Below are 19,511 nucleotides of genomic sequence, written 5' to 3' on the forward strand. Positions count from 1 at the left end.
CCTCATCGCTCAGTTTAGCTGAGAATGGGACAGTAACTTCAGCAAAAAAAAATAAGATGGTACAGTTAATGTTTGCCTTTTTTTTCTCTGAGGAAAAAGATCCCACATTAATGAATTAGGAGCAGGACTCTGGAGAGGAAGGGACAGCTCAGAACCTAACACCCCATATCCCTAAGCCCATAGTTAGGTTTGAAATAGCAGTTGCCATCTTGCATTATGAATACCTTGTTTGAGGTGTTCTAGACCATGCTGGAGTTCTGCTTCTTCTCCAGAAAGGAGGTACATAACCAGAATGCATTGATTTACATCTAGAACCCTGTGAATTTGAAAGGCATGCCAAAAGAAGAATAGGGACATAATTTTTAGTTCCACACTGAAGGCTGAGCTGGAAGAGTAGATCATAATAAACTGAGCAAATCTCTTTTCAGGCAATCAGAAAAAAATAACTGTTTAGACCTTCCCAATTCTTTTAGTAGGACCAGTTTCAAAAATAAGGGATAGTTTGCTATCTGGAGATCATCTTCAAAATTTTTTCAACACTCCTTTCTTCTCCCTCTTTGTTTCCATCGCAGCTTCCATCACATATTTGTTTCATTTCTCTTGAAGGACAGATGTGGAACAAATTTAGTAAGCTGCAAACAGGTTATTTGGGCAATGAAAATTACTCCATATAAACTCAAATAAACCCAAATATCCTGCACTGCCACTGCTTAAAAATACCAATCTTATTGTTTGTGTTTCTGGTTTTACAGGATTTCTAAATGTCTCAAGGAGCCATTTATGAGGCTAAGATCATTTAAGATGTGTTTCTTTCATGGATTTCCATCAGCTAGGAACTGAAATATGATGAGGAGACAGATGCTGCATTATTTCAGCACCATACATGGCTCCTTGAGACACTGAAAGAGCTGGAGAGAAAAAACAAATGAAGATTTGAAACTCAAACACAAGCTGAAGGATCAGTTCACATTCACTGCACTTCAGACTTTGCAATAATAAACCATCAGAGCACATACCAACTTTCAGATCCCAAATGAGTTGTCACAGATTTTCTGTGATTTTGGGGTACAAGACATGACATTGTTCACTGTTTTTTGCCCTGGTGGCTCTGCTTTCTCACACAGTAGATATTTTCAAAAATAAGCATGATGGGAGAGTTATCTGGACCAGGAGACAGAGGACAATTGGTAATGTCAGAACTGTATCTCCTTGAGGGGTCAAAGGACAAGTTCAGCTACAGGTTTAGTTCTTTTGCAGCAGTGGACAGGAAATAGGCTTCATGTGAAGTGCCCACAAAAAGTGCTGCCCTTCCCAGCTCTGTCGGTCACTGGCCTCCCTGGGCACACTCAGTCTTCAGTCTGAAAGATTTGTGCTCACCATGGAATCACAGAATCGTTAAGGTTGGGAAAACTGTCTAAGACCATTGAGTCCAGCCATTAACCCAGTGCTAACAACATGCCACTAAATCCTGTCCCCAAGTGCCACATCTATATGTCTTTTAAAGTCCTTCAGGCATGGTGACTCCACCACTGCCCTGGGCAGCCTGCTCCAATGCCTGAGAAGCCTTTCTGTGAAGAAATATTATCTAACACCCGATCTAAACCTCCCCTGGCACAACTTGAGCCCATTTCCTTTGGTCCTATCACTTTCTACTTGGGAGAAGAGACAACCCACACCAGGCTCCCACAGCCACCCTTCTATCAGGGAGTTATAGAGAGTGAGAAGGTGCCCCTTGAGCCTCCCCAGCTCCCTCAGCTGCTCCTCACAAGCCCTGTGCTCCAGACCCTTCCCCAGCTTCTCCACTTATCAATAACACAGGCATTTTCAGGATGACCTCTACTGCTATATAAAGGTTTTAATTCACACAAGGAAAAAATGGCAACAACTGATAAGCCATAATCCAGCTGCAACGTTCAGCACTGCAGTAATCAGCAGTGTGCTGGAAGAGCCTTCCAGGAACACCCTGTAACTGCATTTCACAGAAGCCTTAGGATAATTTCCTTGCCTGCAGTGCCATTCAATTGCTTCTAATCACCTCTCTATCTTCCAGACCATTAGGAAGACTTATTCCTGGGCTGACAAATACACCTCTGAAGAGCAGGAGTGCTTGTCATGTGTCAGACAAGGAGCATTAAAAATAAATCCCCCTGTGAAAAAGACCAGTATCCCCTATAAAAGATTATCCCACCTTGGAAACACACTCCAGGCATTCAGACATTCATTCCCAGTTGAGAGGAGAGAGATCCTGCTTGTTTGCTAAACAGCTCTGCTTCCTTCTTTGTTCATGATTAAAGGAAAGCATTTTTATTCTTATACAACACAGACGTTGAGTTACTCTCTTCTCTGCCAGGACCCAGACCCTTGTGCTGGCTGAGAGCTCATCACCATCAGAGGAAGCTCTGCAGCCACATTGGTGAAATTCACCTTGCAAGCAGATCAAATTTTGTACAACTACATGAGCCTGCTTCAGGGTAGATGTTTCAGATTCTTTAGAATATTTAGATTCCCTCAACTGGACCTCCACTGAGAATAATGGGAGCTTAGATACCCATTACTTCTGAATTCACTTACAGACCTATAGTCTGGTCCCTGCAGAGGACTGGAAGAGCAGAGGGGTGCTGGGGTCATTTCAGACTGAAGGAAACGCAGGGATTTTGTTTGCATGCTTCCCTCTAGAAGGAAGAAAGAAACCTCGAGATGTTAAACTCATCTTCTTGAAAGTGTTGTCACAGGAAAGCAAAGATGACTTGGCCTTAATGATATGTTCAGACAAATGGAAGTTAAAAGTTAAAAACTTAAAAATTTGTTCCCCAGGCATCTATTGAAAGTAAAAAGACAAAGTTTTGTTCCCATGCTTCTTCATGTCAACTCATCTCTTGAGATACAGAAACATCTTTCCTGTTCCATTGAAACACAGAGTCAGAGAATGTTTTGGGTTGGAAGGGACCAAAGAGGTAGCTGCCAAAAAGGCAGTTACCCTGATAGGAAGGAGTGTCAGAACACTGACCTGCCAGAGTTAGGCTGGGCCCAGCTGTGCTCCTTCTGGGCCTTTGGAAAACCCTGCATTTTCAGATGAACTCACCAGCTAAGCTGAGCCTCTGCTTTTGCACCACAGTGAGGAGTGCACAGACATCCTCACTGCCACCTGCATCCTCGGGGTCACTTGACCATGCAGAATACCTGGAGCTCTTTCTACAGCTGGGCTGATAGCCAAGATTCTTTTTCCCCTCTCTTTCTCTCTCCACTAATGTGGCTGGTGCTGGCAATGCATCCCAGAGAGATTCTCTGGACTTTTCACATAAAGAGGTGTCTGGGGAATCAGATCACAGCACACAGCACAATCCAGAGAGCAAACACAGTGGAGTAAACCACTAGGTCCATGGAGCTGTGGAAGCTGTATGCTGATATCAGCTGCCTTTCCAGGGTTTGGACTATGTCTGTGTGAGCAGCCATAAGATACCAGTGATTCCAGGAGTTGCACAGAGTTTTTGAGTCAGATCAACATTTCTCACCTCACTCAAGGTTTTTAAATTATTCAACTGAATGAATCATTTACTCTCAATCAAATGAACATATTTTTTCTCATCAGAGATCCAAGGGTGCTCTGTCTCTCTGTTCTGATTAAAAATTAACACCGACCCATCCAAGACTGAGTCAGACAGGAATCTGAGCTCTCACAATAGATCTGCAAGAGAACAACAAGAAAACACAACGCAAGCAGGAGATTCAGTAAATCTCCTTGCACATGCACTTCCAGGTGGTGATGATTCAGTTATTTAACCTCGGTCTCTCCTTCTTCAGCCCATGTTGAAAGAAATGTGTGCCTCCTGCCTGAAGCCAGTCTACCCCATGGAGCGTGTGGTCACTGACAAGGTGTGTGTGCACCGCTCGTGTTTCTGCTGTCAGGTCTGCGGGAGGAAGCTGAGGTGAGTCGTTGGACCCTGGTGTATTTATTTTCAAGGAATGCCCATGTAGTTTCCACCAAATTTGTCCAAGGGTAATTGTGACAGAGCAGGACTCAGGAAATGAGAAAAAGAGAAGGCAATTTCTCTGATCCCATCTGCCTCTCCATCACTGGAGGATGAAAACTGCCTGCCTCAAGCCTGCAGATACCTCTGGATCAGGAATCTGCATAGATGGTGGTGGGAGGGTGAGCTACAATAAACACTTACAGTTTGAGAATACTGATAGGAGATGTAGTTGGAGGAGTCATTTGGGTGCCTCCTATGTTCACAGAATCATTAAGGTTGGAAAAGACCTCTAAGATCATTGAGTCCAACCATTTACCCAACTCTGTCCACCACCAAATCCTGTTCCCAAGCATCACATCAAGCCAGGTATGCTGGAAGGCGCCTCTGGAAGGCTCCACTCAGCCTTCTCAGGCCCTAGGAGGGCAGGAGTTCAGGAAATGTCCAGGAGAGGTGTGAATGACCATTGTGGAGGTAACACAGTCTCAGCTGGGGCCCTCTGAACATCTGACCACCAGTGAAAATGGTTCTTCTTGCATCTCATCATAATTCCCTGTGTTACAGCTTGTTCTCACTGCCTCTCGTCCTGTCACTGCCCCTCTCCAGGAGCACTCCAGCCCTGTCTTCTCTATAACATCCCATAAAATAGACACACACAGCCATGAGTTTCTTCCTCCCAACCTTCTCCTGGCAGGTCCTGGCTAAGCCAGCCCTCAGCCTCTCCTCAGATGACACAGGTCCCTCCTCACTTTAGTGGCTTTTTTGCTGGATTCCTTCCAGGACAGCAATGTTTTTGGGTTTTTTTTGCTGTGAAGAGCCCAAAACTGGACAAAGTACTCCACATGGAATCCTACAGAAATCCAATACAGAGGAAAATTCACTTCTCTTGGCCATGCAGCTCAGCCTGTAGTTGGCTGCCCTGTCACCAGGGCACAATGCTAACTTGTTTTCCACTTGTCAGTGGCTGACACAGCCACCCCCTGTGAGGCTGCTTGCAATGCTGCTGTCCCCAGCTCTGCAGACACTTCCTCCCATCCTGCAGTTGCTGTATCCTGGGAGCCCTGGGCACTTTTACCCACAAGGTCCATGCTGTGCATACAGGGGCAGAGATGAAGCACTGGTATGTAGCCTGGCCTGTAAATGAGAAAGGGATTGCACATAACCTGGGCTGCAGCCCCCAGAGGTATTGCAAGGAAATGTTTAATTTTTCATGTTGTTTTGGTGTTTGAAAGAAAAATCAAATATTTTCAGAGAAAGCCAACACTACTTTTGAAAGGTTTCATTCTTCAACCCCCTCCCCCCTTCTCTACTGGAAAATGATTTTGCTGAAAGCCTGTCCATCAGTGCTGCAGCTCTCCTCCCACACAGACACTGACAGCTGTGCCAATGTGTGTTTCCAGCTTGCAGAACTATGCTGCCCTCCACGGGGTGTTTTACTGCCAAGTCCACTACAAGCTGATGGCTGGGGCTGGAAGCAGAAGTGAGATGGAAAGGCTGCAGCACCTCCACGTTCAGCATGGACCACAGCCCCAGGACTGGTGTAACAGGGACAAAAAGGCTGAAACAAGAGAGAAACGCTCATTCTTCAATGCACAGTGTGATCTGCAGCTGGCTGAGCACAGGAACAGCAGGGCTGTCCTCTTAGGGAACAAGCTCAGAACAGTCTGGCCACCTTCAGAAGCAGCCTTGGCTGTCAATGGGGAAGGTGGAAATGGACTGTGTTCCTGGAAGAAGCCTGCACTGAGCCTGCCAACCTTCCAGGCTGCAGGCAGCAGGGCAGGCAGGATGGTGCTCAGGGGTCAGGAGGGAGCAGTGGAGAAGGGGAGATTCTTACCTGGAATCACCTACACCAAGGAAAAAGAGCAGGTGTGTTCCTGGCCTAAGAACAGAGAGCAGAGAGGCCGTGAAGAGATTGGGGGTGGGGGTGTGACTGAAGGGAAGCGGGGTGGGAAGGTGTCCCAGCGAGTGGCTGCAATCCAGCAGGGCCAGCTGAAGAGAGGACCTGCCTGTGCCTCCCTCCCTCCTGTCCTGGAGCCTGTGAAACCTCTGCCTCCTGCCTCACCTGCTCCCCACCCCACACACCAAAACACTAAAGCCACCCCGAGGATGTACCTGGGGGGCACAGGGGGCTGCACTCTCACTGCCACAGAGGCCCCAGGGACACAAAACAAGGTCTGTGGGTCACTGAGCACACCCAGAGAGGGAGGCACAATCACAGATGACAAGCCTGAACTGATTGTAGCCACCCCAGATACTGCACGGACCAAGCATCACCTCGGGGAGGGAATGAACAGCACACAGACCATTCATGTGCCAGGAGAGCCCAAAACCAGAAACACCACAAATATAGAGCTAAAATATATAGCTGAGGATGTAGATCCCCCTGAAAATACATCAGAACAAGCCCATTCCCCCTCTGGTATGTTGAGGACCTCTTCTGTATCTTCTGGTTCCCTGGAAGCAGAAGGGCTGGGTGTGTCATCTGAGATCACTGAAATATTGAATGAGAAATCAAAGGCAAACACCAGAGAATTCCCTGAGAAACAGATGCCATTAACTCTGGGGGGAGCTGTGCAGCCATCCAGCAGAAGTGAAATGCCTGGAACTGACAGCAAAGGGGCAGAATTTGAGATGACTAAGGAAGAGAAACCAGTAACTATGTCAGAGTCTCTGGAAGAGCCCAGTCCTGAGCATACATCTCAGGAAAATGAAGCTGAGGAGAGCAGAGCCTCTTCACCTGGTTGTCCATACAGGACAGATGATCACAATATGTTTTCTTTACAAGAAACAGAACCTCAGGACACATGTGGCCCACTGAAAAGTAACACTAATGAGGGTATTTGGAGACATGATACTAAATCATCTGGCAGGGATTTTCTAGTATCAATAGACACAACTCTGCAAGGAAATTGTGCCACTTGCCCCTCACATGATGAAGTCAACAATCCCAAATCAGAGGATTCCAGGGAAGTTCTTAGTGAAAACACCTTGAACATTTCTGAGCAACCAGCCAAGACATCAGAATATTCCAAACCAAATACATCCGTGGATAAATCCAGAGGCCATCCAGTAGGTGAAGAAAAAGTGGACCTGAAACTTCCAGGGGAAAGCAGTGTGTCACAGACTGGTACCCAAAGCAAGGAGGCCAGAAGCAGCCAAGGCTGTAGAGAGACATCAGGTAAAGGTTTCAGGCTTGGGAAAAACCCCTTCATTACCCTTTTTGGCTCTGAAGACAAAGGCAGAACTCCCAGGAAAGAAACAACCCAGAGGAAACCCACGAAACCCCAATCAGCCCTTGCCACTTTGTTCGGTCACTCCTCAGAGAAGAAGCAGAGTCCACGGGAAAAACCTGCAGGATCCTCAGAACAAGCAAATACTGATGGCAGGACAGAAAAGGCCCAGGGCCTCCTCAGCATCTCCAGCCAAGCCAAGCAAAATGCCTCCAAGAATGATCAGCTGCCACAGCCTGGAAAGACAGAGGTGTTCCCTAAACATATCCAGGAGAGCTCTGGAGGATTCTCTGGCTCTGCTGTGGGGAGGGAGACTGATGTCCTGTTGTCAGCTCCCAGCACAGCCATGTCACATGAGGACAAATGTGAGAGAACTGAGCTTGACATTCATGACCAAGTGTCTCTAAATAGTCAGGTTTGGCAGCAACAGGACAGCTGTCGGCCCCCTCTCATGCCAGCACAGAAAATTCAGAAAGAATTTGCAGGAATCTCAAATCATGGAACAAACCCTCTACAGCTTCCTCCAGAGCTTGTGCCTGCAGCTGACTACAGCAAAAATCTCACCAGAGAAGGGAATCATCATGATGCTCACCTGCCAGGATCCCAGAACCTGCTGAGTTTGGATGTTCAGGACACAGTGGCACAGGATGGGATATTATTTTCACCAGGCAATTCAGAAAAGTTTTCCAAGGATGCTGAGCTTCAGTTCAGCAACATGGATTTTCTGGGGGGCAGTAACTTTTTCTTTTCTAGAGAACAAGATTTCCCCAGTAAAGCAAATAAAACTCCAAATTCAGATTTGCAAAACTCAGAGGCAGAAACTCCACCTTACTTTGATCCAGATGCTTCAGATTTATTCCAGGAAATCTCATCAGAAACAAATGCTTCACTAGAGCTCTGGGACACCTCCAGCCTCTCACTTCTTGATGGGCAGGATGAGATTAATATTGGAGACCTGGAAGGGATTCAGAGCTGTGAACTCCTGCTGCAGGTGGATCCACAACGCCAGGCTCCAAAGGCAGCAGAAGAAATGTTTGGAATGGGTGTCAGTGCTGAAGGCTCCACAAAAAAACATCTCCCTACACAGGATGACAATTTTCCCTTAACATACATGTTCAGCACCTGTGCTGCTGAAACCTCTAATCAAGGTGTCTTTGATCATTTTGATGTTGATTCAACCAAAGTGGGCCAGGAGGCTTCTGAAAAAATGAGCAGGAGCAGAAAAACATCAGGTAGCAAAGAAGATTATGACAGTCTGTCTTCCGAAGACTTGGAGATGTTAAAGTATGACCTTTCAGAGAAGGAGTTCTTTATATAGGTAGAAAAAAAAAAAAATAGGTTAAAAAGACCACACAGCCTCCCCTGCAGCACAACCTAGCTGAAAGGGGACCAAAAGTGATTCTTGAAATCAGCTGTACAATGATAAGCAAAGAAAAGTGAAATTACCTTGCAAAGGTCAGAAGGGCAGAGGAGGAACATGAACCCTGGTGTCTTGAAGTCTTGGGGTGTGGGGACATTGCTAAATCTGATTTCCCTGTGCCATTGCACTCTGCTTCTCCCTGACTGCCCTTTGCATAAATATTGCATAACATAAATGTTATAGGAGTTAACAATTATACTAATGATAAACAAGCTCAAGAAAAACCCCAGAGGGTCAAAGCATAAACATGTGCACTATGAAATGGGTCATAGAGCATATCAATACACATGTTTTAATCTGCTATCTGTAAAAAACAAATAAAAATAAAGGTATTAAAATTATTATTTTTTTTAATATTTTTAAAATAGAACAAAATAAAATTAAATTAAATTAAGATAATCAATATAAAATAAAATAAAATAAAATAAAATAAAATAAAATAAAATATAAAATAAAATAAAATAAAATAAAATAAAATAAAATAAAATAAAATAAAATAAAATAAAATAAAATAAAATAAAATAAAATAAAATAAAATAAAATAAAATAAAATAAAATAAAATAAAATAAAATAAAATAAAATAAAATATACCCCAACAATCTCCCTGCCTCACCTGTGCCAAAGTAACCCTGTCTCTGTCAGATCTGCTGGAGGAATAAAGCTGCTTAATGACTGCATCTGCTGCAAAGCAGTGTCAGTGCTCTGTGCAGGGAAGCTGCTCAATCAGCATAAATCAGGGAAAAAAGGGATATCCTCAAAATTTATATGACTCATCAAATGCTGAAGTCAGTCTCACCTTGGGGTGGGCCAAGGGGCTGCTGTCTCAGAGCTGTGCCTGAAACCTGGCCAGGCTGTGTTTGGAGGTGGAGAGAAGGCTTGCAGAGATCAAACACCTCTCACTGGAGCAGTGGGAAGTGGTCCTGTCACCTGGGCAAGAGGTGCTCAGAGTGATGCCTCAGATGAGTTGTCACCACCAGATGACACCCATAAACCTGATCTCTCCCTGCCAGCTCTGAGAGGAAAAGGGAAAAGGCAGGAGCACCACAGTCAGTGGGTATGAATCCATTTCCCCACAATTCACCCCAGCACAGAGGTGTCCAAAGGGGTCTCCAGCCACTGTCACTCCTGATGTACAGAGAAAAGCCAAGTCCGTGAATTAATGTGTCAATGCTCTATTTCCTGCACGAGGCTTCATTCCCAGGCAGTGGTTTCTCCTGAACTTTTCTAGGGTGCTCCACCTCCCTTGTCCTTGACAAGGATGTACAGGTTTCCAGCTGTCCATCCCAGACATTCCCTGGGACCTGCTGGTTTCTGATGCCCCTTGACAGAGGCTTCTCCATTTTCAAGAGGCTTTGCAAGCCTCAGTAATCCACCTGAGCAGAGCTGCTGGACAGAGAGAAATAAGCCCAGAATCCCTACAAGTGGGGCTCCAGGAAACAGTCTTTCTCCCTGAGAGATCTCCACCATGTAGGATTGACCCACTCAGATGATGGAGACAGTTCTGAAAACACCTTTCCATGAGGAATGTCATTTGAGGGTGATAAAGGACTGAAGCTTCCTCAGGGCTTCAGAAGAGCCTGTCTGGTCATGGCTGGAAGAACTGCTTTAAGGAAGGAGTCACATCTGTATTAGCACATGGAACTCAGATCTGAGTCACCCCCAGGGAGATTTTATAGCCATAAACTGGACCTCTGCCACAGAAAACGCTGGGGGTTGAGGAATGGGAGGGAAGACCATGAGCCACACACAACAGGGTGAGCCTGAAGACTTGAGCTCGTTGCACACTGATAGAGAAGGAAGGATAGGTACACAATGTCTCTGCCAGAGCAGATCTCCTCAGCCAAGTCATCCCACCAAAAGGCCAGACATGGATTTAGGGTAAAAGGAATCTCTGGAAGTCATGTAGCTCAGCCTCCTGCTCAGGGAATGTCTCTGAATAACAGCAAGTCCTCTCACCCAAGGATGTGAATGCAGAGCTGAGTGATGTTTGGCTGTGTGGTGTGTGCAGATGATAAATGCACAGCACTGGTGTGAATTTACACAACTCTAAGTAACATTTACTCCTCTTTTCCCTTACCCTGAACAGCACTAGCCAGTATGATCTCACTCTCCCACTCCTGCTTAGGGGCTGATGCTTTAAAATCCAATATTCTTCTCCTTTACTGATTTTCATAAGCACAACAGAGCTATTCCTACTCATGAAACACCAATCCAGGCTTGTGTGACCCAGGAGAGACTTTGTTGGAGGCTCAGATATGCTATGGGTATTGAGAGGAGATTTGAAAGAGCAGGTTAGTGATGTGTCCTTATCTCTGGTAAAAGCAATTAGGAGGTCTGGTAAAACCAACCTTTACCAAATTACACACAAAATTTCACACACTGAGGGCAATGCAGCTACCCAGTTTACCAGGAATAAAGATACAAGCCACTCAGGGAGTCTACCCAGGAAGCAGCTTAGATATTCAGCAGAAATCAGGTTAATCTGCTTTTCAAGTGACATCAGAACCCCAGGCCAAGCCAAGCTGGTGTCATTTCCCAAATCCTGTGTGCACTGAATGTCACTGTGTGTAACGTGCTGCTTTCCCTGAGGGTACTCTCTAGGCCAGGTCTTTTTTAGGATTATCCCCAAGAAACTGCAGTTTAGATCTACTTTTATGACTAACAAAGGTTTCTACAAATGAAAACAGAGAGCTTGGGACACAGCTGTCAAGACCAAGTCTACTTGGACTAGCAGCCATATTTCCTGATCCAGAGAAGTGTTCTTCTGCTTCTTACATATAGTCTCCAGGATACATTATATAGTCACTAAACCATTAAAGGGAGAAGCAAATTTACTCTGTTTGCATCCCCACACCCAGTAAAATTAACCCTCATTTGTAAAATCCCAAATTCATGCCTCAGACAAAAAACCTTGTGTTGCAGCAGAGTTGCCTTCAGGTGGCCTTGTGCCACTTCTCAGGCTGGAAAAGGACAAGATGTCACTATAGTGTCTCCAAGAGTGGCAGTGCTCTGGCACCTTTGTTCTATTCCCAAGAGCAGGGAGGGAATGGCTGGTGACAAAGTGCATGCTGGAGGGCTGCACTGTATCATCATAATGGACTGCTGTGCCAGTACAGGTGCTCATTTTATCACACTGGATTAGGGCTTTAGTGCTCACACAGTTTAAACATTAATATTTGCCTATTTAAGCCACAGGCACCAGCTCAGCCTGCTCACAGAAGTGCTCACCATGGCTGAGTTTGGAGATCTTTTATGTGCTCTGGGGGAGTGTGGGCTCTATCAGAAACTGCTGACCCTGCTCCTCTCCCTCCCATTACTTCTCAATCCATTCCAAATGGTTGGCCAAGTGTTCATGGTTGTGAATGTGCCTCACCACTGTGACACCAGCTGGATCCGCGCCGTCGGCCCCAACCTGACGGAGGAAGAGCAGCTGAACCTCACCCTGCCCCGGGGCACGGACGGGGAGTTTGAGCAGTGCTCCATGTACTCCCCGGTGGACTGGGACCTCCAGTCCATCGTGGCCTATGGGCTGAATGACACCGAGAAGTGCATCAATGGCTGGGTGTACCCCTCAGACCAGCCACCGTCCCTGCTCACCGAGGTCTGTATTTGCTGTTTGATGAGATCGGGGCATGGAAAGGAGGGGGTGGGAATAGCCTGGCCTGTGGCTTGGTCAGCCAGTGCCAGCTGTGGTGGGAGGGGTGGGAATAGCCTGGCCTGTGGCTTGGTCAGCCAGTGCCAGCTGTGGTGCAGTCATGTTGAGATTTACTGCAGGGTTTTGCCTCCATCACGCAGATGGCAGCTGGAATCCCTGGGAGGGTGTCACAGGAAGGCCATGATGAAGATGCCTGGGGAGGGCACAGGCAGTGACCATGGGGTGTGAGCCCAGCACATGTTCTGCTCACCACCTGTCCCTTTTCCAGTATCCAGACCCTTGACTTCATGATGGATCTGCCTGGAGGGGCCTTTTGGCCATCCCTGCCACAGTATCCCCTGTTCTTCAGCCTGGTTCTACTCACATCATCTTCTCTGTGAAAGACATTTACCTTCCAAGTGCTTTTCATTGATATTTCTTGGCCTCCTTCAGGGCTGCAATAGGACATGTCAGGGGCCATGCAAAAGCCTTATCAGCATCCTCAACTTCTCCATTCTGCCTTATCTCCCACCTTCTACTTTACATGATAGTGGTCTGTCATACTTCTTCTTGGAGGTCTTTTCCAACCTAAATCATTCCATGATTCTGTGATTCTCCCTCTGTGGACCTTTGTTCCTTTCTCACTTTCCCTCACTCCTCCTCCCTTCTTTCTTACCTGCCAGTCCAGCATTTTCTCATGAGTACCTTCCTCTGAGGTGGAAGTGAGGAGAAAGTCCCACCTCTGGCATTTGCAAAGGCTCTTTGGTGTCCCTGAAGCACCAAGTCCATTTCAGACAAGGCTTCTCTGGAGGTTTCAGCAGCTGCATCCCTTCCCATTTCTATGCTGGTCCTCCTTTATCAGAAAAAGCACTACTCTTCTCCTCTTTTCACCCTGTCCTGTCTTCTCAGCCAGAGAAGAAAGCTGATGCAGCTCTCACCTCAAGGTCACACTTTAAACAAAACTTTCCAACCAGGCCGCTCCCTCAGGGATGTTTGGGCTGGAGGGGAATCCTGCAGATCCCAGCACCCAGAAGATGTGCACCAGGTTGCAGAGGCATGCTGAGAACCTCCTGTGCCCATCCCACCATTGATTTGAGTCCTAAGTACTCACCATGAAAGGTTCAAGCCCTTGTGAGGGGTTCTCTGCTCCCAGGGGCTGAAGCAAGTGCTCAGGCACCCAGATCCTGGATCCACCATGAACCAGAAAGGCTGCCCACCTCCACAGAAAGCAGCTGGCCTCTGTCAAAAGCAACAGCATCTCTGTTTTCCTTCCCACAGTTTGACCTGGTGTGTGACAGGATGGTCCTGAATGATGTCTCCCAGTCCATCTACATGGCTGGGCTTCTCATAGGAGCCATGGGCTTTGGGATGCTGAGTGACAGGTGAGGAGACACAGTTCCTTCCCAGAGACACTGCCCAGCACCCAGGGACAGCCCAGATGAGGGTGCAGACTGTCCATGCACTGAACAGGAACTGCTCCCTTCACAGGACTCAATCCCCTTGCCTGAGATAGGGCATCTGGGGCCACCTGTGAGGTCTGGAAATGTCTGAGGGTTGAAAAGAGAGGTAAATACAGCCTTGTGGAGGAGAGTTCTTCAGGAACCATGGGTTTAGCCCCTGCTGGTGTCCCAGGCTTTGCCAGAACCATGATGGGGCATCACTGGAGACACTGATTTTTCTGCACATTATTTTATGGGGTGTATAGAAGAGCTACGTTCACATGGCTGTCAAATCTCCTCTGGTTCTCAAATCACTTTGCATCCCTTCTTGGCTCTTCTGTCTCCCCTTGGGGTGTCTCCAGGTACTGACTGGGTCTTCCCTCTTCTTCCACAGGATAGGCAGGCGGCCAGTCTTTCTCATCTGCATCTTCCTCCAGAGTGTGTTTGGCCTGGGAACGGCCTTTGTGCCCCATTTCTATGTGTACATGGCCTTCAGGTGTGTCGTGGGAGCTGCGGTATCAGGAATTATGATTACAGTCGTATCCCTGAGTGAGTGGGAAGCCCCTGTCCTGAGGCAGCAGATGTGGCCTCACAAGATACAATAACAAAAGAGAGCCCAAAACAAAGTCTGAACCTTTGTTTTTCCCCTTAGTTACAGAATGGGTTGGTGTCGCTTACCGGACAAAGGCACTGCTAATGACTCACACGGCCTTCGCCATCGGGCAGATGATGGTGGCTGGTTTGAGTTATGGGATTCGCAACTGGAGGCTGCTGGAAATTGTAGGATCTGCTCCTATGTTTGCCCTTTTCTTCTTCATCTGGTAAGCAGGAGCAGGGCAGAGCTTCTGGAAGACACAAAACTGATGTGAGGGGTGGGAATGAGGAGGTGGCAGCAGCTCGGAACCAAGCTGGGCCTTTCCCATTGGAGTGCAGGTGCTGGAGGAGCTGCTGCAGAGCTCAGCACATCTCCCTGGGCACTGGACTGCTGAGAGCAGCAGCTGCTTTGCTTCAGGTCTTCAAATGTAGAGCCTAAATTTAAATTTTACCCTAAATACATTTTGGGTATTTAGACCCATCGATCCCATGGGCCATCCACTTCAGAGGTGGGCTTGATGATCCTCGCGGGTCCCTTCCAACGCAGAAGATTCTGGGTCTGATTCTGTGGTGGCCAAGGCTTGCTGGACATGGTCCCAGAGAAAGGGGCTGTGGGGGGACTCAGCAGAACACAGCAGCATGTCCTGGCCTCCTCCTGGCAGGGTGCTCCCAGAGTCAGCTCGCTGGCTGGTGACCAAAGGCAGAATCGAGGAAGCCAAGAAGGTTCTGCAGAAGGCGGCAGCCATCAACAAGCGCAGCCTCCCACCAGAGCTCCTGGAGCAGGTACTGGGGGTTCCTGTGCTCAGACACTGCCCTGGGCCCTGCAGCAGCCCCTGGAGCTCAGCTCATCCCACAAACATCTCTCTGTTCCCACTGGGGATGCTCTGGCCATGGGCTGCGAGGGACCCCAGCTCCTGCTGCATCACACGGGGATGAGGCCAGGGAAAAGGCCCAGCTTCTGCTGAGGCTCAGCCTGGAGCTTTCTGGGGTCCCCCTGGGCATGTGGGAAGGAATGAAATGCTTCCCTGGCTTCTCTCCTGTCAGGGTTCCAAGAGTGTGACTGATGAGCACAGAGTGTCTCTTTAGTCTCGGGGTTTCCATGCAGAAGTGCCTGAAGGGGAGGGAGTTCCCTCCTTGTCCTCCCCAAGGTTCCTACATTGGGGAAATGTTCATCCTGAGGAACCTCTCAGTCACCACCCCTGTGCTGGGCAGCCAGAGCACAGAGGCACCAGCCCAGCCCCACTGGGCTGCCCTCCCTCCCAGAGCTCTGGGGGTCACAGGCCTGTCCATGAGGCTTTCCATGGTCTGCAGGTGGCAAAGGAGCTGGACATGGCTTTCCTTTTCCTGCTCTGACTCTTTGACTTCCTGTGTTTTGAAGCTGAAGCCTGAGAAAGAGGTTAAGTCTGGAAGTTTCCTGGATCTCTTTCGGAAGAACCTGCGGAAGGTGACTTTAATCATGTCATGTGTCTGGTAAGACATTCCCTGGTCCCCTTTCTCAAAACTACTAGGTGAAAGAAAACAAGCTGATTGTTGACAAGAATGGTAAATTAAAGTGATTTTCCTGGTAAGATACATGTATATGTCTTTACCTGCTATCATTCACCTGCACATACTGGACCAGATTTATCATGTCTGGGCATGGGAAGAAGATGATTATCCATAATACTGTGGGTTTTGTTGGAAAGGCTTGAGCAATTACTGCTTTGGCTATCCCTGGGCCTTGGAGTAATTTTGTGCCCATCTAGGAGCTTTGGGTTCAGTTTAGAATTTGCTGGCCATATGGAGATCCATTCTGCTTTATCTCCTGCAACTACATCCAGCAGAACTGTCAAAGGCAGTGACTAGAACCAGCACAGAGATCATTGGGAGTTTAAATAAGTCACACGTGTTCTAACCTTTCTAATTGCTGGCTATAAACCCTCATAAAACCATCTGCTGATGTGTTCTATTCCACTTTACTTCAATTTCAGGTTTGCAGACAGCATTGTCTACTATGGGCTGAGTCTCAGCGTTACAGATTTTGGCATGGACATCTACCTGACACAGCTGGCCTTTGGAGCAGTGGAGCTTCCAGCTCGAATTTCCTGCATATTCCTGCTGGACTGGTTTGGGAGGAAGAAAGTACAGGGCATTCTGCTGCTGCTGTCTGGCGTGTTATGTCTCATCCTCACTGGCATCCCTGAAGGTGAACCTTCCCAGCCTGTGAACAGAGCTGGGCAGAGCCCTGGACATCCCTACCTTTGCTCAGCCCCATCCTCCCATCGTGGCAGACCCACACTCACTCCCACAAGCTCAGATGCCTCCACTGTCACAGCCCAGGGTGCTTCATCCCCAACATTCTGGCTTCCCCTCACCTTTGATTCCTTCTCCCTCAGGGCTGTGCCTGGTTCTTCCACAGCTCCTGGCCCTTGGCAGGCAGAGTCCATTAACCACCGCCATGACATAACCACCTCCTGGCAGAAAAGTGTAGCAGAAGAACTGCTTCAAAAGTTACCATGTCTCACTTTCTTACATGAAGAGGAAAAGCAGATGCCCACTCCCCCTCATCTGTTTGCATCTGTTTGTGCCCCAGTCCATACCCCACCCCTGCTGCTGTGCCAGTGCTGTGAGTGGGACTGAAGGTAATAGTGGGGCTTCCCAATGCTTCCCAGGTCAGGGATGTGGCATTTCCAACCAAACACTCCCCAAATACCTGTGGTGGCTCAGCAGCTCGTTTCATTTGCAAATCTAGAAATGCCCAAGGCCTCAGGAGAAATCTGGCTTCTCTTTGCCAGAGGGTATTTTCCAGGGAAGGGTATGCTGGGGATCATTTCCAACGGGTTAGGTGGTAGGTTTGCTTAGCAAGTATAATAGAAAGAGCTGTCCCAAGAAATCCCACTGCAGAGAGTTCTGGTCCCAAGTGAACCACCCCCTGGAGGTCACAGTGGTTGTCTCTGCTCCTCCCCTCAGACCAGCCCATGGCAACCACTGTCCTGGCCATCATTGGCAAGTTCACATCCACCGCCGCTTTCTCCACCTCCTACGTCTACGCTGCTGAGGTCTTCCCCACCATCCTCAGGTGAGATGTCCTCACACATCAGGGCTTCCTTCTGCCATGGCTGGAGGTGGTGATGGGGCCACATTCAGTCCAGGAGTGTTGACCCCTGCCCACACCTCCTGCTGCCCTTGTCTCCCCAGGCAGACAGGTGTGGGGCTGTGCTCGACCATGGCGAGGGTGGCCGGGATCCTGGCTCCGCTGATCATTCCCTTGGACCAGTACCACCGGGCCATCCCCATGGCCATCTTTGGGAGCATCCCTGTGGTGGTAGCCCTGTTCTGCATCCTGCTCCCCGAGACCCGTGGCACTGACCTGGCAGATGACACAGGGAATGACCAACCTCCAGCTCAGGTGGGTACAGGGAACTCTGAATTTAAGGAAATGATATCCAAAACTGCAAATTTAAGGCAAAGAAAAAATGACAGAATCAGGGATGAATATAGTCTCACCTCCTCCTCTCTCCTTCTTATCTTCAGGAGCAGAAAACTGAAGAGTTTCTCTGAGACACCAGAGATGATGACAGAGACCTGGAGAAAGATGTCTGCAGATGCTCAGAGAGCAAGTGATGACTGGACAGGCATCTACTGACAGTCTAGTCTGATTCCATCATTCTTGAAGCAGACCAGGGAGGCATTGCTGCCTGGAAACTGGTCTTTCAGATGATAAACTCAATACCCACAGTCACAGGGAGAGGAAATCTGTATCACAGATTTGGAACAGATGCACTTCCAAGTGTCCCTGAAACCCAGTTTGGTCATGCCTGGCTGGCCTCCCAACGTGTTCCCCAGTCCTTTGCAAGCTGGTACCCGTGGAACCATCCCTGTCGTGTTTTACAGCAATAAAGAATCACCAGTAGAGTGGCTGTACTGGGCAAAAGCGGGCGCTGGGTTTGTCCCTCCTGCACTAAATCCCTTGGGTCGTCGGGCTGCGCGCCAGCCCAAGCCTCGACGTTTGATCAGGATGTCACTGCACCCCTGTCACACACCTATTTAGCTTTTCTTTCCATGTGGTGTTGAAGTTGAGTTTCTACATGAATAATATAAATTATGCTCTGAGTTTGATAAGAGACACTTGTAATGCAATATGTGAATAATAAATGGTGTTGACTCTTTTTTTTTCCCTACTGTTTCACAGTTGGCCTTTGTAACTGCTCTTGGCTCTGGAGTGTTTTCTACACAGAAATTTTAAGTCTGTAATTTAACACGCAGATGGAAACGTGCTTTGTTTCCATCAGACACAAACAATGCAAAAAATGGAGTGTTAAAACAGAGTGACTGAGTTCAATTAGGACTTTTTTCTTTTTTCAAAGTCTTCAGATGAACAATCTGCATTTATTTTCTCTACTAGCAGCTGTAGAAGTTTTCTGAATTGCATGGGAACGCTGCAATTCTATGCCAAACTGTGTGGGCATTTGGACAGCTTTCCTCAGTCATGGTGAGCCTTTTACAGTGACCTTTAGTTCGCTGCTGCCAGCTCATCTGGTGTCATCTGGTGTCATGCAAAACAAGAGAAGGGTGGCTTCTTCTTGTCTGATAATTTGTTTGCCAGCAGAGGATGTATTTCAGTGGCCTCCGATGAATCCATCTCCGCAAGTACGTCACTCCGCAAGTACTTCTACTCAAATAAGTAGAAGGCTGTTCACTCAGATTTGCTGCACCCTGTGGTTTCCAATCTCTTTGTGCTCTAGTAAATAGTGTTTTGAGGGCTGGGGCATCCCAAGTCCAGGCCAGATGTGCCTGGAGCTGATATTCATTTTGGGCTTTAGCTTTGGTGCACAAAATCACCCCAGTCATGTGGAACGTGGCCATGGATGGAGATGGAATAGGGAGTTTGCATGATCTGGGCTTTAGCTCTGAGGGGAACAGAAGTGGGGAAGGGGCTGGAGCACCTGGAGCAGCTGAGGGAGCTGGGTGAGCTCAGCCTGGAGAAAAGGAGGCTCAGGGGGGACTTTCTCACTCTCTACAAATCCCTGACAGGAGGAAGCAGCCAGGTAGGGGTTGGTTTCTTCTCCCAAATACAAATGACAGGACAAGTGGAAATGGCCCCAAGTTGCACCATGGGAGGTTTAGATTGGATACTCGGGAAAATTTCTTCTCCACAAGGGTTGTCCAACACTGGAACAGGCTGCCTTGTCCACTGGTGGAATAACCAGGGGTATCCTCAGGGGTATCTAACAGACACATAGCTG

At 47.9% G+C, this 19,511-nt stretch overlaps 1 protein-coding gene and 1 long non-coding RNA gene across 2 annotated transcripts; one reads left to right on the forward strand and one right to left on the reverse strand.

The window, feature by feature from the left end:
• Window positions 1-5,152: 5,152 nt before the first annotated feature.
• On the reverse strand, window positions 5,153-11,601 carry LOC147656025 (uncharacterized). The gene is made up of 3 exons (XR_015279924.1): window positions 11,530-11,601; window positions 5,803-5,847; window positions 5,153-5,526 (listed from the first exon to the last, which is right to left on the reverse strand). It is a non-coding gene; the product is annotated as an uncharacterized LOC147656025 (long non-coding RNA).
• LOC111925527 (solute carrier family 22 member 13-like) lies at window positions 11,274-18,442 on the forward strand. The gene is made up of 10 exons (XM_023921984.2): window positions 11,274-12,220; window positions 13,532-13,635; window positions 14,087-14,241; window positions 14,345-14,513; window positions 14,949-15,069; window positions 15,665-15,756; window positions 16,257-16,471; window positions 17,236-17,344; window positions 17,464-17,674; window positions 17,800-18,442. The coding sequence occupies exons 1-10, from the start codon at window positions 11,849-11,851 to the stop codon at window positions 17,824-17,826; spliced, it is 1,575 nt and encodes a 524-aa protein (XP_023777752.1). The 5' UTR covers window positions 11,274-11,848; the 3' UTR covers window positions 17,827-18,442.
• Window positions 18,443-19,511: the final 1,069 nt, after the last annotated feature.

This window comes from Cyanistes caeruleus, chromosome 1 (assembly GCF_971803275.1).
Source record: "Cyanistes caeruleus chromosome 1, bCyaCae1.hap1.1, whole genome shotgun sequence".
NCBI lineage: Eukaryota > Metazoa > Chordata > Aves > Passeriformes > Paridae > Cyanistes > Cyanistes caeruleus.